A 17,842-nucleotide genomic window follows, 5' to 3' on the forward strand; every position below is an offset into this window, starting at 1 on the left:
TGAACCCCAGCCAGTAACTAAGCACCATGCAGCTGCTCGCTCACCTCCCTCACAGTGGGATGGGGGAGAGAATCAGAAGGGTAAAATTGAGAAAAACTCGTGGGCTGAGATAAAGACAGTTTAATAGGTAAAGCAAAAGCTGCACACACAAGCAAAGCAAACCCAGGAATTCATTTACCACCTCCCATTGGCAGGCAGGTGTTCAGCCATCTCCAGGAAAGCAGGGCTCCATCACACATAACTGTTACTTGGGAAGAAAAAATGCCATAACTCCAAACATCCCCCCCTTCCTTCTTCTTCCCCCAGCTTTATATACTAAGCATGATATCATATGGTCTGGAATATCCCTTGGGTCAGTTGGGGTCAGCTGTCCCGGCTGTGTCCCCCCCCCAACTCCTTGTGCTCCCCCAGCCTCCTCACTGGTGGGGTGAGAAGCAGAAAAGCCCTTGGCTCTGGGTAAGCACTGCTCAGCAGTAATGAAAACATCTCTGCATCATCAACACTGTTTTCAGCACAAATCCAAAGCATAGCCCCGTACTAGCTCCTATGAAGAAAATTAACTGTATCCCAGCCAAAACCAGCGCAGTGTCGAGCACACCAGGAGAGAGCCAGCCAAGGGCTGAACCTGTGGTGAGAGCCTTCCCATCCAGCACTGGTGCTGTGCTGGTCTCCCCTGGGTCAAGCAGTCGAATTCCTGGGAACCGAGCATGCTTTGAGGCTGTAAGGTCTGCAGCTGGATTCTTCCCAGCCGGGATAACGCACTGCGAGTGGGATGCAGGTGAAGGATGACGTATCCACTTGCAGCAACTCACCACCGTGGGAGGAAAGCTGGCTTGCCGCTGGAGTGTTTGGCAGAGCAGCAATTTTTCAATAGTTGGTGAGTGTTTATGTTTCCCAAACTCTTGCGGTATTTTCCCTTTCTTCCTCAAAAACACTCTGTCAAGAGGCCAGTTAGTTACCCACAAAAGGGAATGTAAGTTTGTTTTAGTTTTGTGAATGGGCTTCTGAGCAGCTGGCGTTGAAGGAAACCCCTAGAAGTCAGAGCTGGTTTCTGGGGTTTTTTTGTTGTGTTTTTTTTTTGTTTGTTTTGTTTTTTTCTCCCCTTCACTCAGGCAGAAGGGTCACCCCCCCACGCACCCACACCCCCCCAGAGGCCAACCCAGCCTTGGGTGAAATGGGTGAGCATGCCCAAGTTTATCCTCGAGCCCACCCCTCAAACAGAGATATTGCCAGGTGTCCCCTGACGAGAACAGTGGGCATTTTGGGGAGCATCGGTGTCAAACACCAGGGAGTACTAGGCTTAGATGACCATCATTCTCTGAGGCGGCGAGCTGCACGTTACCTCCCGAAATCCGTTCTCCCCCTCACCTGTGGGGCTCCCGCTCCACGTTAAACTGATTTAATTTCAGCTTTTCAATTAGCAGAGCTGAAACTTCCCCGCTGGGAGAGAGCGAGACGACCGTTTCTGCCGCCAGCTCTTGCCGGGGTTGCGCCCCACGAACCAGAAACCCCCTCGGCAGCATCCCCTCGCACCCCAGCCCCTCTCCGGCAGCCGCAACCCACCGAGACGACCGCGAAGTCTGAAATCCCCTTTTCTAACGGAGACCCGGGAGTTTCCAGAGGAACCCCCGTTACCCTCAGCGTCGCGCCGACGCCTCCTTCAGCCGGGCCCTGTCAGAGGAGGAGGGCGGGCCGCCCGAGGGAGCCGGGAGGTGGGCCGCGCCTTGTCTTTAGTTTCTGTTTTGGCTCGGGTGGGGTGAGCCGCTGAGCAGAAGCAGCCATGAGGCTGCCCTTTTGGCTGGGCTGGCTCCTGTTCTTTGCGTCCCTGCTGGGTAAGTCAGTGGTGAGGCGGCGGGGACTCTCCCCCCTCACCGGTGTCGTGGGCGGCAGGAGGGCGGGAAGCGAGCGGGAACGACGGCGCTGTGGGGAGCAGGTCGCCTCCAACCGCCCCCTGCGCAGCCCGCCGGGCGGGAGGGCGGGCTTGGGCCGCCCCGGCGCTGAGGAGAAGGGCAAGGCGGCGAGGGCGGCGGTCTGGCAATCGCCGTTCGTGTTTGGTAGCCGAGGGTGGGTTCCAGCCTTGGGGAACGGCTTTCACCCGCGGCCGCCCCCGCCTGACCGCGGGCGGACCCGGCGTCGCGCTGAAGCGGGGCCGTTTGTTTTCTGCGTCCTTCCGAACGGTGGAAGGCAGAAGCGAGCGGCTGCCTTCCCCCCCGCATTCCACACGGGAATTTCATAAAATCACCAGCATGTTTAGGATCTGCCCCTGCAATGCTTGTACACCTTTCGTCTCAGATGCGTGTAAATGGGAAGGTTGCGGTGTGAAATGGGTGTGGCGCTTATACTGTGGGTTAGTTTCCTGAGCAGGTGGAGTTAATTATTCTGTGTGCCGGGCGGGAAGCGTTGCTGCAGAAATGGAGCCTCATACTCCCCTCGGTTCCTGAGGTGTTAAGGAATTTAGGAAACTAGCTTTCATTGTAAAAAAAAAAAAAAAAAAATTTGTATTCTTGTCATCCCTGTATGTGAAAATGCTGTTTATTTTGTATGCTGTGTTCCTTCTTGCTCAAGGAGAAATCATCAAAGTTGTTCTCAGTGGTTTTGTTTTGTAGTTTGTTTATTTGTGTTTTTTTTTTTTTAAATAGTTGGGGCTTTTTTTGTAGAAGTAAACTATTACTATTAACTTCTGGTGAAATACTAAACAAAGGCCTTCTTAATCCAAATTCAACCTGTGTGCCTGAGGAGCATAGCCCTCATGTCCATAGCCGTTGCACAGGGCTATGAACTTGAGAAGTACAAACAAAACTTGCTCATTTTTGAAATTGAAGGCAGATGTACAAACTTTCTCATTGTCATCAGAAGTAGCTGCTTTTGCTAGGTGGGCCAGGCAGCGTGGCTTGCTGAATATAGACATTCTTATCATTCCTCTAGTCTAAGGAATTTCTTGGTGACTTTGTTGCTTTGGGAGTTTCCTGGGTGTGCCTAAAACAGGACCTATTGTATCCCCTTTTTAAAAAAGAGTAATCTCCTCTTGCTTTTCCTGAAGGCTTTAAGTAGCTGGTTCCACTACTGAGCGTTCAGAACAGCTCCCTGAGATTTCCTCCCATACTATTCCAGAAGTCTTCAGCTTGTTTTGTTTAATTAAGATCGTGAGATCCTGTTCTGCAACCAAGACTGTAAGAGAGCATTGGGACCAGGTGTGCGAGAGGTCCAGTGGAGAAGCTAGGACTCTGCATACCTGTGTGAATCAGTCTGCCCCTGTTCAGCCCTAGATGCAGTTTGTTTGTCTCACCTGCAGTGCTTTTGCAGATAGTTCGAAATGAGTGTTAGTAATGCCTGATTAATTGAGTGTCCTCTTGTAACTTTTTGTGTGTGTGAAGGCACGTTGTTACCTTACATTACCTAAGTTGGCATGCTGTTGCTACTCTGAGCATGTGAGTCCAGCTGCTGTAGACTTAACCACAAAACAAGATTTCAGGTTCCAAACATGCAGATGAAAAGGAGAAACGATGGTGATTGGGCAACTGGAGAGGCTAATTGTGGCTGCAAGTATCATAATATCCTCCTTTAACGAAAAAATTAACTAGCTCTGTTGTCTTCTCCTCTCTGTAAAACTTTGATTCTGCAATGGTTGATTAGGGTAGGAGATCAGGAATACAAACTCTTCACTGTTGTTCACTCAACTAAATCAGCAAGGTTTCACACCATCTTTTTGTTTGTATGCTTGCATTATTGCTATTATGTGTGTGGTTGCTAATGTGTAAATGTTCTTACGTTAAGTTTATCAAGGTAAAAAAAATCTGTCATCTCCATATGAGAAAATCAAGACTCTGAAAGTCAGACTGATCTGCCCAAGTGCATAAAGTAAATCGGTAGCAGTTTGACTTGGTGTGCAAGTTTCTAGCCTTGCAAATGCCTGTTGTAAACACCAGGACACTGTTGGTAGATCCTCATCCTCTGTCAGCCTTCCCTTCTTGAATCCCTGCCTCCCTGGCCTCCCTGCTTCTCTACCCAAATGCAAAGCACTGCACCTATCCCAGTCTCATGTTGCTGAACATCTGGAAATGGGGGGGAGAGAAGCACATCATAATCCATCCTGAAGACATGCTCCTTCATTCTCCTACGGGAACCTGTGACATGCAGAAGCTGCAGTGTAGCCTTGGCATCTTCAGAACCCCCACTCACCACATAGGGATTACTGCTTTTCACGATGTCCTGCCAGGTCAGGTTTTTATCTGATAAAACCTCAGACTTGCAGATACAATGCATAAAGTGTAAATGGTACTTTGGATTTTGATTTTTAGACCTACCAAGACGATGCTCCTTCAGTCATTGGAAGTTTGAGCCAAAACTGTGGTCATTTGGGGGATCCTGGAGATTGTATGTGGGTGGAAAAGAAGTCAATGCAGTATCTGTGGCCCCATTTGTTGAAGGAACCCACAGAGAGATCTTTGCGCCCTCCCTGTATGAGGTGAATGAATTGTTGGCTACCGCACCCGCAGGAGGATTGCAGTGCCAGCCACACTGGTGGGGATGTTCTGCTGCACTGCAGATGGCAGCCAAACTTCTAGTGACTTTAGCAGAGTCCCCAAAAGCAGAGGGGCTAAGGGAGGTAAGCCACATAAGTGAACTAGAGCACCTAGAAGCATTCTGTGTCTGTAGCGAGGCTCATCTGAAAGCCAGAGAACTCTTTCAGTGGTCTGAGCATCACCTCATTCTTAAGCAGTATTACTGTCTTCTAGTTCTCATATATTTTGCTGGGGCCGACAGAAAGATACTTGTTAGCAGCTCTCGTGTTTTCTGACTTCTGAAAGTGACCAACACAGAAGCCACATTTACCTTAAATGTGGCTGTTTCTTTCCCATTAGGCAGTTTGACAGGTTTGGGCAGGTTTTTGTTTTTGTTTTAAAACTTCCTCTGTTTCTTTCTCTATGCAGAGAAGTACATGCTCCTTTTCATGTTTTCGTTGCTCATAAAAATACCGGGGTTGCTCAATGTTTTTTCCTGTGTCTTTGCACTCCACGAGAGATGTCGTGGGAACTACATCACAAGGTGTTGGGTTGAATGGGAGAAAATCTGTACTCCTAACAAATTCAGGTTGCTTGTAGAATGTGGTTAGTTCCATAGGCTGCTAGTAGAAATGTTAAACACAGTTTTAAATGGTATGAATGGAAAAGTCAGTCGTCAGCTGTGTGAAGCTGACACCTGATTGTGTTGTCATGTTACCTTACTCTTGATCTTCCTGAATAAATAGAGGAAGTTCTGAATTTCTCATAAAGGAGGACCCCCCCCCCCCCCCAAAAAAAAAAAAAAAAAAAAAAAAAAAAGAAAAAATCCTCTGCCTGCCCCCTGCTTAAAAACTCTTGATAAATCTTTGCCTCCGGAGCTGTGGCTGTTTATATCATATTAAAAACAAAAAGAAATAAATATTTTTTTTGCCATTGATATTTAACAATATAGGATGAACACAGAGTGAAAAAATGTTACTGATGCTTTCTTGGCTTAATATGACTAATGGTCTTAGTCCTTAGAAAGCCAGGATCATCTCTGGATTGCATGCACAGACTCCTTTGATCTTGAGAGTTGACAGTGTGGTTAAAGGTGTTTGTCAAAAAAAAAAAAAAAAATTGATTGTGTATGTGGATTTGTCTTTTTTTTTTTTTTTTTTTTTTTTTTAATGGCCCTCCTATCAGTTTACAGCCTCTTGAGACCATATTGGCTGTGTTCAGGGTGGTGTGGCTGTAGGCTACCTGGGTGATGCAGGGTTTGTAAGAGACATAGGTTGTAGTTTGGAGTACATTTAAGCTGGTGTGGTCACAGGATGAGAAGAGTTCCTCTCTATGCTGTCCGTTTGTGCTGTTCTTTGAAAACAGAACTACAAAGGTGATCTGGTTGAAAAATGAACTCAGTTGAAGGAAAAAAGTTACTGAGACAGATTTCTCAGTCCTGTTGATCATATAGCTACATAAAGACTGTGCTAATACAGCATAGGAAGTGCTGTCTGGATGCTGGGAGAAAGTAAGTGGCCAGAGGATTTGAACTGCTTTTTTTTCTGGCAGTTCAGGCTAGGCTTAAATGCAAGTCAGGTCTGTCCCTAAGCAAAGCCCAGAGATCAAAAATAATCAGTATCCTACAAGACACAATGATCCTCCCTAATAGTTCACCATTGCGAAAATGCGAATTCCCAGTTCTCCCCCTTCCTCCTTTGCCTCACGCTGTCATGTGCATTCAGTGGATTATTTAACTCATTGTGTTAATGGCAATGTAATTTGTCAAAAAACCCTACAAAGTTAATGAATGGTGTTGGCTCGGTCCAGGGAGCATGCAAACAGAGCAGGACCTTGAGACTGCAAAAAGGAGGGCAAAAGCAGGAGGGGAGGGAGAGTGGGGTGCCCCCCCCCCCCCCCCCCCCCATGAGTGGGCTGAAGTGTTTGCTTAATTGCCCTGAGCTAATCAATTGTCCAGGGCAGGGGGCATAAGATTTTTAGAATAGGAGTTCTCACATTGCAGCTTGCTATGATGTGTGACCTGAAGAAGGGCCTCCTTGGTTACGTACTCAACAGGAGAGCTAGCTGAATCTAGGTTGCCTCAAAGTACAGGCAGTAATACTTTACTATATAAACCTTCTGAAGCTAGAGTTAAGTGATTAGGTTATCCTAAGTTTGTATATGCAGAGCACCTCATGCTATAACTACAGAGCATACAAGTATGATTTTATGTGCTCTCTTCCCACCATTGCCCCATGTAGTGCCTCTCGCAGCAAATGAAGGTTTAGAAACCATGGTCCTGCAGTAACCCCTCCTCTGTACGGTGAATTCCCTGGAGTACTGTTCTGTTAGTGGACTTTGACTTCGGCAGAATGGACGAAGCTTCCCTGCTCTAGAACAGCATGTAAGAAAGATTCTTGTAAGGCAGGGATCAGTCTTTGCCTCCTAGGGAATGTCTTGCACTACCATAGTCTTTTATAGTAAGACAGGTTAAATCAGTCATCAGAAAAACTGTGACTGAATAATTATTAATAAAGTCATAATGCTGCTCAGAGGTAATTTCTGGGGACTGAGGCTTGGGAGGTAGGACTATACAAAGCTAAAATCCTAGGGTTGTAAGGCTTTGTTACTATCCAGGTGATAGGAATGATGGAGGTGAATTCAGGTTTCTGCTAGACGGGTAGGAAGAAGAAGCATGACAAACTTATGTGGTTTGCTTAGCAGAATTGAAAGCGCGCTACTTAACCAGGGGTGATGATGAGAGCTGCGAGTAGGTGAAGTTTGCTAATAATGTTGTATCTAGACTGTTACATCAGAAATTTCCCCTTGCTGTTAATGGAGCGCAACATAACCAAGTATGAGAGAGGTGTGAGTACAGATTGATCAACGTGTTAGCTACTGTACCACAGTGCTTGGAAGGTAGAGATGCTATGCTAGCTAAAATACCGCTAACTCTGTGGAGCTTTTTGTCTTGCTGCTACCTTTAGCGTGGCCCTGGTGATGCTGTACACATACCTTTATCCTGGTGTATGAACAGGCAGACTTGCTAGAGATAGAATATTTTTGTTGATGTTTGTTTAGTATGAAATGACTTGCAGAGAACTAACCTAAAGCAATGCTTTGGCAAAAAAAAAAAGATCAAGAAGGTGGCACAAGAGTAAGTGCCCACACATTTACGTTCAGAAAGAGGAGTATCCTTTCCAACTTGGAAATATAGCCCAGTGGATACCTCTAAATAAACTTCATATTAGAAGTATCTCCTCAGAGTTGCTTTTATATCAAAAGTTTTAAAGCTTAAGAAAATTTGCCAGAGCTGCAGTCAGTATCCATGTTGAGATGTGCACTGCACTGGGCTCAGAGCTTCCATTTTGGATGTTTGAAGAAACAAAGCTGAGCTGCAAAATTTTGGATTGGACAGATTCTGTCCTTAATTCGAAGGCAAAGACACCAGGGTTTCAGGTGCCTTGTTGTGAACCAGATCCTCCTGGCTCACAGGACAGTCAGAGGTGGGTAGAGATCTGGAAGCAAGTTGTAAAGCCCAACCCAGTCACTTGCTCACTCCCCCTCACCAGGATGGGGTACAGAATCAGGAGGGCGAAACCAAGAAGAACTCATGGGTCAAGATAAAGACAATTTAATAAATGAAGGGGGGGAAACGAAGTCGGAGGGGAACCAAGTGGTGCAAAGGCAATCACTTGCTCCTTCCCACCAGTGGACTTCTTTGAGCAATGGCTACTTTGGAAAAACTCTCTCCCCCTGCCTCATTTTTATTCCTGAGCATGACACATGGTAAGGAGTATCTCTTTGGTCAGTTGGGGTCAGCTGTCATGGCCGTGTCTATTCCCAACCTCTTGCCCATCCTCAGCCTACTCCTAGGATTGGGCAGAGTGAGAAAGAGAGAAGGTCTTGATGCTGTGCAAGCAATGTTCAGCAATAGCTAAGACATTGATGTGTTACCAACGCTGTTTGGTCAGATCTAAAACACAGCACCATATGGGCTGCTGTGAAGAAAATTAACTCCATCCCAAGCAGACCTAGTACACAAGTGCATGGTAGCGGTGACCATGGCAAGTAGTAGGAAGAATAAGACTGGGCAAGTGATCGGAGGACAAGGGGAGTGGAAGAGGCTTGGGCAGGAGACGGAGCAGGGTGGAGGGAGCTAGAGAGATCTGCGAGGTTCAGCAAATGGAAGAGATGTAAGTGGGAACAGGGCCCAAGAACTGAAAATTCTGGCTATTGTAAAAAAAACCAAAAACCAACAAACAAAAAAATGCCCCAAAACCCCAACTTTGGAACTAAACTTACAAAAGTTGTTGGAGATTTGCACCTTCCTCTCCATTCTGGTGTCAAAGTCAGCCGGTGTCTGACCCTGGTGGTAGCTTTATTCCTGGAGAGCTGAAGTTTTGGTCCTCTGTTTTCCCCATACCTCAACTTCTTTCCCTGCAAGTATCCAGGATTGCCTAGTCCTTGTCATAGCCAAGCTTTTCTGCACCTTGCTTGTACCTAAGCTCTGCTAGGACCTACTAAGTCCTTCTGAGCCACATACCGAGGCTCTGATAACCCTGCCATAGGCTTCCCTGAGCTGTGCAGTGGAGCGTGCTCTTTCTTCCTCCTTTTTCAGGCTGTGCCAGCGCCCGCAAGGAAATTGCAATGCAGCTGGGCACAAGAGGGTCTGCTCTGGTCAGGACACAAGTGAGAAGTTTTTAGGCTCTCCTTCAGTCGACTGTGCATTTTATCTCTTTAACACAGGAAAGTGTCTTGAACACGTGGTTTGACTAGTGAATTACTGGAGAAGAGGGAGGCAGCGTCTCCACCTCCGACAGCATTTTGGAAGGCTTTACCTCTGTCCCAGGAAGGCGTAGGGCTGTGAACCCAGAGTGGAGAGAGGCAAGCGCCTTCAATGAAGTGGGTAAATACGAAGGGTTGGATGTAAGATGCAGCTCGATCCTCGTCATTTCCTGGTAGCTATTTTAGGAAGCCTGCTCAGGGCACAGGCACGGTCACTGCGCTCCGAGCAGGGCCTGTGCTGCTGGCCAAAGGGATAGTCTTACTCATGTACTTCCCAGATTCGCTTGTTTCCGCTCCGTTGCATGCACAAACACCGGTGTTCCCACAGCGAGTCGCACCTGGGAATTACAGTCCTTCTGGGGGTGTGTTGGAGGTTGGGGTTTTTTTGGAGTGGGGGTGTGTGTCAACTTGAATTCCAGCAGATTGTACTCTCTGTGTGACTATTACATTGGGGGAACGGGCAGACAAAAACAAAGGAGAGGGAGGAATGGGTAGGTCTTCCCCACCTTTCTGGTCAGCAGCATAGTTTTAAAATGACTGGGTAACCTTTGCATGGGGATGCTGCCAGTTTTTAGGCCCGTGCTGAGGGATATAACTGAAGATACGGATTTTGTGGTGGGGAGGGACCCACCCTTGTTGGTGAGTGCCATCCCTAGGTCCTGCCTTTGCTGATGTGTAGAGCTCTGTAGATGCAGGCAGCCCTGTATTGTCCAGGAGTAGCAACACATACCTCTGTGAACTTGCTGCAGTATGCAAGTGAAAAACTCCACTTTTGATGTTACAGGTAAGATTTGCAGTCATTCCTGCACGAATCTGATTTTCTCTTGCAACAGCCTGGGATGCTGCTACAGCTTACTGTCACCTGTGTTGTCTCTTTCCTGGCTGTAGCTTTTGCCCGTGCTTTTATACCACGGATCTAAGTGCTTTTTTACTGGAGTTTGGGAAGTGGGTCGTGTTTGTGGCCTGTGGGGGAATTAGGCAGACTATGGGTAAATATTCTGATAGTCCTTCTGGACTGAACATTTATTTCAGTGTTCTCTGCAACTGGTGGTTCTGAGGGTTAGGAGGGAATGTAACTCTGCTGCTTACAGTTGCTGGGGGAATTCACAATTTAAAGATAAAAAAAACCCCCAACAACTAAAAAGGGGGTAGTTGGGAAGTTACAAAAAATAGAACACAAATCCACTATTTAGAAAGCCCAACTCCTGAGGCAGACAGTTTCTTGCTATAAGCCAATCAGTAAGGACTTTTCCATCCAGCTTCAGCAGGAGGAACATTAAAGTCTTAATGGTAATATGGGAGCCTAACTACTGCTTGTATAGACCTAATATATGCATATATACATTTCAGATAGGTACTTGAGACCAAAAAAGATGATAGTGATAGCATTAAAAATAAAAAGGGAATTAGCTTACAGAAGTTCTCCGGAATAACTAAGCCTTACATCAGCCCCAAGAAAAGTAGTGAAGAAAATAAAATCAGGTAGACAAATGTAGTAATGAAGCATTTATTGCTGATAAATGGAATATTAGATTCCACTTAGTCTGAACAGAATACGTGGATACCTTTAGCTGGCTTAAATGCTTAAAGAGTCAGAATTATTCAGGTGAATATCAAAACTCAAGTATAGCACACTATGTTGTATGGGTGCCCTGTTACTCTGTGAGTGAAGGGCTGTTGCCTTGTCTCGCATAGGCTGCAATCCAAGCTCTGCATTCAGAGACATCATTCGGTTAGCATGGAGTTCCAGGTTACGTGCATTAGCCGATTCATTGTCAAACATGAGAAAATCTGAAATGTTTTCATGTACTGCAAACTGGGCTAAGGTTCATGGGTTGCTGTTTGCTGCAGGCCAAATCTGTGCACCCATGCTGTTGTAGTGGTTCAAATGAAGTGTGGTAGGAAGAACGCTTGACTGTGGCTCCGAGTCCTGGGTAGGATGAGAAGTCTGTGTAGGCGAAGGTATCTGGCTGCTGGAGAAGTGGGAACAGAAGATGTAGATGAGATGAGGTGGTGGGTTTGTAGGAGAGGCTTTGCTTGCACAATGTTAGCTTCTCTTTATCAGTAACACTTTCATTATGTGATTTGTTTGGAAGGATAGGACACAAAGACATGGCGTAAGAAAGAATTTGGAGTGGGTTGAAGGACGTACAGGAGCAGGTAGTCTGACAGCTTCTACAGAAGCTCCTGGAGGCCTTAGCGCAGTGCTACTTTGTTGTGTGAACTTATCTTGGAATAATAGGGTACAATAAGGAGAGAGGGAGAAAGCAGAGAAATATCATTCTTATTTCTGGCCTTCCAAAAAGAGTGTATGAGAAAGTGTTTGGCTGTTACTTCTCCCTCGTTGCTCACAGCAGGGAAGTTAACTGGTGTGGAGTGGGAAATCTGTGTATAAAATGAAGTAGAAAAGAGGGGGAGGAGTTACTTGGAAATTTAGAAAATGTATGATGACACATGCTTTCTTTAGAAGCTCCAAGATATGTGGTGGAGATCTTGTGCAATGTTTCTGTATGACGTATAATTTCCTTGAAAAAAGGAAGCTGATAGCATTGAGTGGGGGGTTTCTTCATGTTTTCACTAGAGTAGTGAAGCAGGCAAGTAAAAGTGTCCAGTCCCTGATTTTCAGACAGGAGGAGATGGTGGTTATCCTGAAAGGGTAACCTTTTCCCTGTCTTGCTCCTGGGAGCCCTGATTGTCCTTGGGCAGGAACTCTTCAGCTCCTTGCTGCCAAGCCTTTGTTTTAGCAGCCAGCAAGAAGAGAATGCGCTCAAGAGGGCAGCGCTCCCCCAAGCCAAGCAGAAGCTATGGAGGTAAAATGAGTTTTCTATTCAGCTCTGCTTTTCTCCAGTCTCATTTCTGGGCTTGAAGAAGAAACAATCTTACCCTCGTAACTCTGGCCTAGCTCTTATGACTAACTGAAAGAGAGCAAAGACGTGGAGAGTTTACATGCGTCAATACCCAGGCTTAGGAAGTTATTAGTGCTTGGCTGAGGAGCAGTGACTGTCCTTGCTCATGTTCTTAGTCCCGAGCAAATGTCTGCTTTCCTCCCAGAAGAGAGTTGTGTTACCTTGCTCTTGTCAACAGCCACTGTGGCTTGACTTATGCACTCTGACGTTAAGTCACCACAGCTTGGTTGTATCTGTGAGCCGAAGTTGCCGAGACGTAGAATTTCACAGTGGGTAGAGCAGGGAGTTTTTCTCCATGCTAGGAGTACTATAGGTCCCTAGGCAGTGAGAGATGACTTCTTGAGGAAAACGCACTCCTAGAAATTGTCTTTGTGAAACAAAAGTCTTTAACAAGACTTGAAGCTTCATCGGATCAAAACAGTATTTCATCTTGCCCAGCATCCTGCCTTCTTGTGGTCTCCAAATACGTTGGAGCTCCTGGGTTCTTCTCTTTTCTGGAAATTGTTAATTGAGATGTGTAGAAAGAGATGCTCATACTGGAGCATGTTTAAATGAGTCTGAACAGGATAGGAGACAAAAAAAAGGTGGGTGGGTTGTGTTGAAAAGATGTGGGAGTGGTAGCTGAGCCCTCTTTACCCTGTTTACTTGTCCAGTTCCTGTGCCTGGAGAAGGTCACAGCATTAGTGCAGACAACGAGAAGCAGAAACTGTAATGGCATAAGAAGAGTACTTTCATGGGTAAATTGCAAACAAATTGGATAGTCCATGAGAAGTAAGGCATGGAGGAGACCTTCTGTGTGTGCAGTTCTGTACCCAAGCACACAGAATTGTGTTTCCCATTGCTTGCCTTTAGTGTCCTGTCTGAGAAAGTCTTTGTTTCTATGGTGTGGCACCAGGCAGAAGAGCAGGACACTTAGTATGTTGGCAAGCATTGTTCTTTGCTGATGGGGAACCTAATCTACTTAATGACTGGCCTTGCTGACCTCCTGACTGCTTTCATGTGTAAAGGAGATAGGATGTGGAGCAAGATGGGTTATAGTTTGTTTTCTGGACTCATATACAGTGAAGGGAAGTGACTTTGTTTTGATGTGATAAAGCTGTAGAATCTGCATTGATTTATGAACAGTAGTAAGTTTTCACACGATGATGACATGAGAAGCAAGGGAGACACAGAATGATATAGAGTGGTAGATTCTTGACTTGATGCCATTTAGGAATCAAAAAAAAAATCAAACCCAAAACAAGCCCAAAATGGTAGCTGTCACTTGGGAGCACTTGGCTTGAGGAGGCTTTTGAAATATTTCTCTTTCACCGTGCACAGTTAGTGTTTAAAGGGAAGTTTTCCATGGTGCATATTGGAAATCTTGCCTTAATATGAGACCTCATTTATATCTTAATCATGCCTTTCCTTCAACTTAGTAGTAAAAAGTTACCGGCTACCATGGAGCGGAATCAAGTCCTTAATGCAAGTGTAACTTGAACTCAGTATTGGCATGTTTTTGTCGGTGTCTACATACATGTCTGCCATGGCAGTACACTTGTGGTTTTTGGTTTTTTTTTTTTGAGCCATTCAGAGATATTCAGAAGTAGGAGGTGATTGCTGAAGACTGAAGCAGGGACACAGAGATGCTAATGGTTTACAGTATCCCTTCCCCACAGCAGAATTTGGTCTCACCTTAGATCAGTGGATTTTTTTTGCACATACAGCTGTTTTTAATAAAAAGTAGGGAGCATCTCTCATCCCTCTTCTTTTTTTGTTGTTTGTTTGTATTGAATGTTTCATCCTTTTTTAGCAGAATGATTGATTCAAAACTGATAGCAGTTAAGGTTTCTGGACAGCTCCCATTTCTGGCTTGCAGCTCTGCTAGATCACAGAGGTTGGGATGCTAATTCACATACATTGATTGTGAAATAAACTTGCTTAAGTGATGTTTCCAAAGGAAATCCCTAGTATCCCCGTGACTTCAGAGCAGGCGCTTTGAACCAAGTAGCAGTTTTGTGTCAGAAGTGTGCTTCTTAGCAACTCTGTGAATATTCGTGCTGGAAAAATTGCAATTTATTCGCTCAGCAGGAGCTTCAGTCTGGGCATTCTGCAACAAGATGCTGAGATAGATTTTGCTGGTGGTAACAATTCTTCATTGCATCTTTTTTACCAGACCATGGGCAGGAGACCTAATTCAAGTGAACAGGGGAAGTACTGAAGATAGAGGAGCTTAGGATAGGGAAGAAGATCAGGACAATGATTCTACCTGGGACCAGAATGGGGAAATTGGATCCCCTTGTGGCGCCTGTCACAATGTAGTGCAGACAGGCTGGGTTTGGGCAATTCTTAACTGACACATGCCTTACTTTGCAACATTGTGATGTGCTTCTAACCCAAATTTGAATGTATCTGATAGTGCATACAGCATTAGTCAAGCAATAGTTTATAAAACAATTGTTAAAGTAACTTTTTTTCTTTTTTTCCCCTGTAGCACACATCTGCTGTGAGGACGTGTTTGGCATCTTGGGAGAAAATTTTACTTTTCCAGTAAAAATAGACCAAAACATAGTGGAAATTATTTGGACAAAAAACAAGGATAAAGTGGCTGAATGGGAAGGGCAAACCAACCCGATATATTTTACTTCTCTCCAGAACAGAAGCTTGCTTAACAAGGAGAATGGGCACTTGACTATATTTAACTTGGAAAACAATGATGCTGGCACATATGTGTTAGACTGCTTGAATTCTGGGGAAAAAAGTTATGTCTTAACCTTCATACTTGCTGTGTTAGGTAAGTAGTGGAAGAACTGCATAAAGAATTTGTACCACTTTATTCCCTTTAAGAAGTCTAGAAGGGGGATTGTTTATTTGTCAGGGAAGCAAACAGAAACAGAGGGGGGCTGTTCTTTGGCTCTGTTGTTAAGTTGCTTAGGCACTTTGAATAAATTTTCAAAAGTGACATCTAATTTGTGTGCCCATCATTACCCACCTTGGAATGGCTTCTAGAATGTGTGTAGATGGCACAGTGTGTACTTTCAGGTAGATAACCAAACTCTTTGAGCAAGCTGACCAAGTTCTCCTAGGCAGTATGTATCTACTAAAGATGCTCCTGCAGGCATATTATACATGCTTGAATATCTGTGGCATCATTCTGTGCAGATCTATGCAGCTTCACTAGTAGTCTTTGGGAAATATATTTGACCAGTGTGTATATTAGTCCTATTGACAATGAACTGTGAGGCTCTGAAGAACCACAAACTGGGCCACTTTTAGAAATACATTTCTTTCTCACGCACATGCACACGTGCACACCTTACACATACACTTCTACCTCTACACTCTCCTGCTGCTCTTGTTGCTCCAGCCCTTGTCCTGTGCTAAAATTCAAGGCAGTGTGTAATCAAAGTAATACAGAATGTTTTCTCTCCTTTTAGCTCCTCCGTCAGAACCTGAAATAAGTTGCAACATCAGTGGTAATGACATGGCGTTAAAATGTACAGCAGATTTCCCGAAGCCTCTGAATTACTCTTGGAAGTTCAGTAGCTTACCATTCACTCATCAGACCCAGGAAATTGTCATCCCTAAGAAGAACGTTCCTGCCTCTGAGAGCGCTGCATGTTTCATTAAAGTCTCTCAAACGGAAAAGAGCTCTGAAATCTCTTTGACTCAATGCTTTCCAGATAAAAAAGGTAATGAATGGGTCAGGTTGTTTATGCAAGTCTGAGAGGCTAGGCTGGGAAGCAGCATGGACTTTGTCTGTAAGGTTTCTACTGACTTCTCAGGAAGTTGAATTTAAAGAGTAAAAAGCATCAGAAGTCATTTGTCTGCTAAAAGTGTGTTTAAGGTTGCTGAAAGGTATGAGTTTGACAGTTTGATCCCCCCTGGAAAGATACTTTTTGCAGGGATCTCACCAGGATAAAGCCTTCTGCTGTGACTTGAAATGAGTAATAATAAAGAAGGAGACACACTTAGAAGATCTCTTCTGAACCTTTGGCATTGTGTAATTAATGCTAATGACTGTTAGGCTCTTTGTACTACTTTCCAGGAACTGGAATGAAACTTAAGTCACTTTAAGTGAGTCATCTAGCAGTCATTAGATGAAATAATTTCTCATCTAGCATGTACATGAGTCAATGAGCATACGTCTTTTCCTCCTTCACAGGGAGATATAAAAAGGAGAAAAGAGAGTTTTCCCACTGTTGCTTATTGCTTTGGGACAGCCTCAGCTGAGCTCCAGGCTTGCTTGCTTTTTTTTTTTTTTTTTTCCCTTCTTTTTTTAACATAGCATGAGAACTTGTTTGGAACCATCTGGTTTGTAGGATGTGTAAGGCAGTCCCTAACTGACAAAATTTCCCACTTCTCTGCAAAAGTAATTTTCATGGTTTACCAGTATAGAATTCTTCCTCCTTCATTGGAATTATGTGTTAGAGACTTGTTAGAAATGAGGCATGTGGTGGCTTGATCTTGGCTGGCTGCCACGTGCTGACCAAAGCCACTCTATCACTCCCCCTCCTCAATGGGACAGGGGGGAGAAAATACAACAAAAGCCTCGTGGGTCGAGGTAAGGACAGGGAGATCACTCGGCACTTGGGGAACATTAATTTAATTTATTGTCAGTCAAAATCGGAGTAGGATAATGAGAAACAAGAACAAATATAAAACACCTTCCCCCCACACCTTCCTTCTTCCAAGGCTCAACTTCACTCCTGATTTCTCTACCTCCTCCCCCCCAGCAGTGCAAGGGAATGGGGATTGGAGGTTGCAGTCAGTTCATTATGCATTATCTCTGCTGTTCCTTCTTCTTCATACTCTTCCCCTGCTCCAGTGTGGGGTCCCACCCATGGGAGACAGTCCTCCGTGAAATTCTCCAACATGGCTCCTTCCCATGGGCTGCGATTCTTCACGAACTGCTCCAGTGTGGGTTTTTTCCACAGGTTGCAGTCCTTCAGGAATGGACTGCTCCAGCCTGGGTCCCCCATGGGGTTGCAGGTTTTGCCAGCAAACCTACTCCAGCATGGGCTCCTCTCTCCATGGGGTCACAGGTCCTGCCAGGACCCTGTTCCAGCATGGGCTTCCCACAGGGTCACAGCCTCCTTTGGGCATCCACTTGCTCGGGCATGGGGTCCTCCATGGGCCGCAGGTGGAGATCTGCTCCACCGAGGGCCTCCATGGGCTGCAGGGGGACAGCCTGCATCACCATGGTCTTCACCACGGGCTGCAGGAGAATCTTTGCTCTGGCACCTGGAGCACCTCCTCCCCCTCCTTCACTGACCTTGGTGTCTGCAGAGTTGTTTTTCTCACATATTCTCACTCCTCTCTCCCAGCTGCTGTTATGCAGCGTTTTTTACCCTTTCTTAAATATGTTATTGCAGAGGCGCTACCAGTGTCACTGGTGGGCTCAGCTTTGGCGACCAGCGGGTCTGTCTTGGAGCCGGCTGGAACTGACCCCATCCAACATGGGGGCAGCTTCTGGCATCTTCTCATTGAAGCCACCCCTGCAGCCCCCTTGCTACCACAACCTTGCCATGCACACCCAATACAAGACATTTGCTGAAATTTCATTTGGCTGAGATCTGGCTTGGCCTTTCATAGGCCAAAAAATGGAAGAGCCATTGCTTTTCAAGTGGTGATGTGCCTTTGCTGAACTAAGGTACTTACCATGTAACTTTCCTGGAGCTGGCTTAG

The 17,842-nt window shown here is 45.5% G+C and overlaps 1 protein-coding gene across 8 annotated transcripts in view; it reads left to right on the forward strand.

Moving 5' to 3' along the window:
* The first annotated feature begins 1,712 nt into the window (after nucleotides 1-1,712).
* Nucleotides 1,713-17,842, forward strand: part of CD58 (CD58 molecule) — a 72,646-nt gene continuing 56,516 nt past the window's right edge. For all 8 annotated transcript variants that reach the window (XR_003924171.1, XR_003924172.1, XR_003924173.1 and 5 more), the window contains exons 1-3: nucleotides 1,713-1,832; nucleotides 14,649-14,948; nucleotides 15,592-15,846. Coding sequence is in view for 5 of the 8 variants with exons in the window: in XM_030019570.1 (XP_029875430.1) it covers nucleotides 1,781-1,832; nucleotides 14,649-14,948; nucleotides 15,592-15,846 (607 nt within the window). In the remaining 3 variants the exon portion in view is untranslated. The remainder of the gene's footprint in view (nucleotides 1,833-14,648; nucleotides 14,949-15,591; nucleotides 15,847-17,842) is intronic.

The sequence above is a fragment of the Aquila chrysaetos genome, chromosome 7 (genome assembly GCF_900496995.4).
Source record: "Aquila chrysaetos chrysaetos chromosome 7, bAquChr1.4, whole genome shotgun sequence".
NCBI classification, from domain to species: Eukaryota; Metazoa; Chordata; class Aves; order Accipitriformes; family Accipitridae; genus Aquila; species Aquila chrysaetos.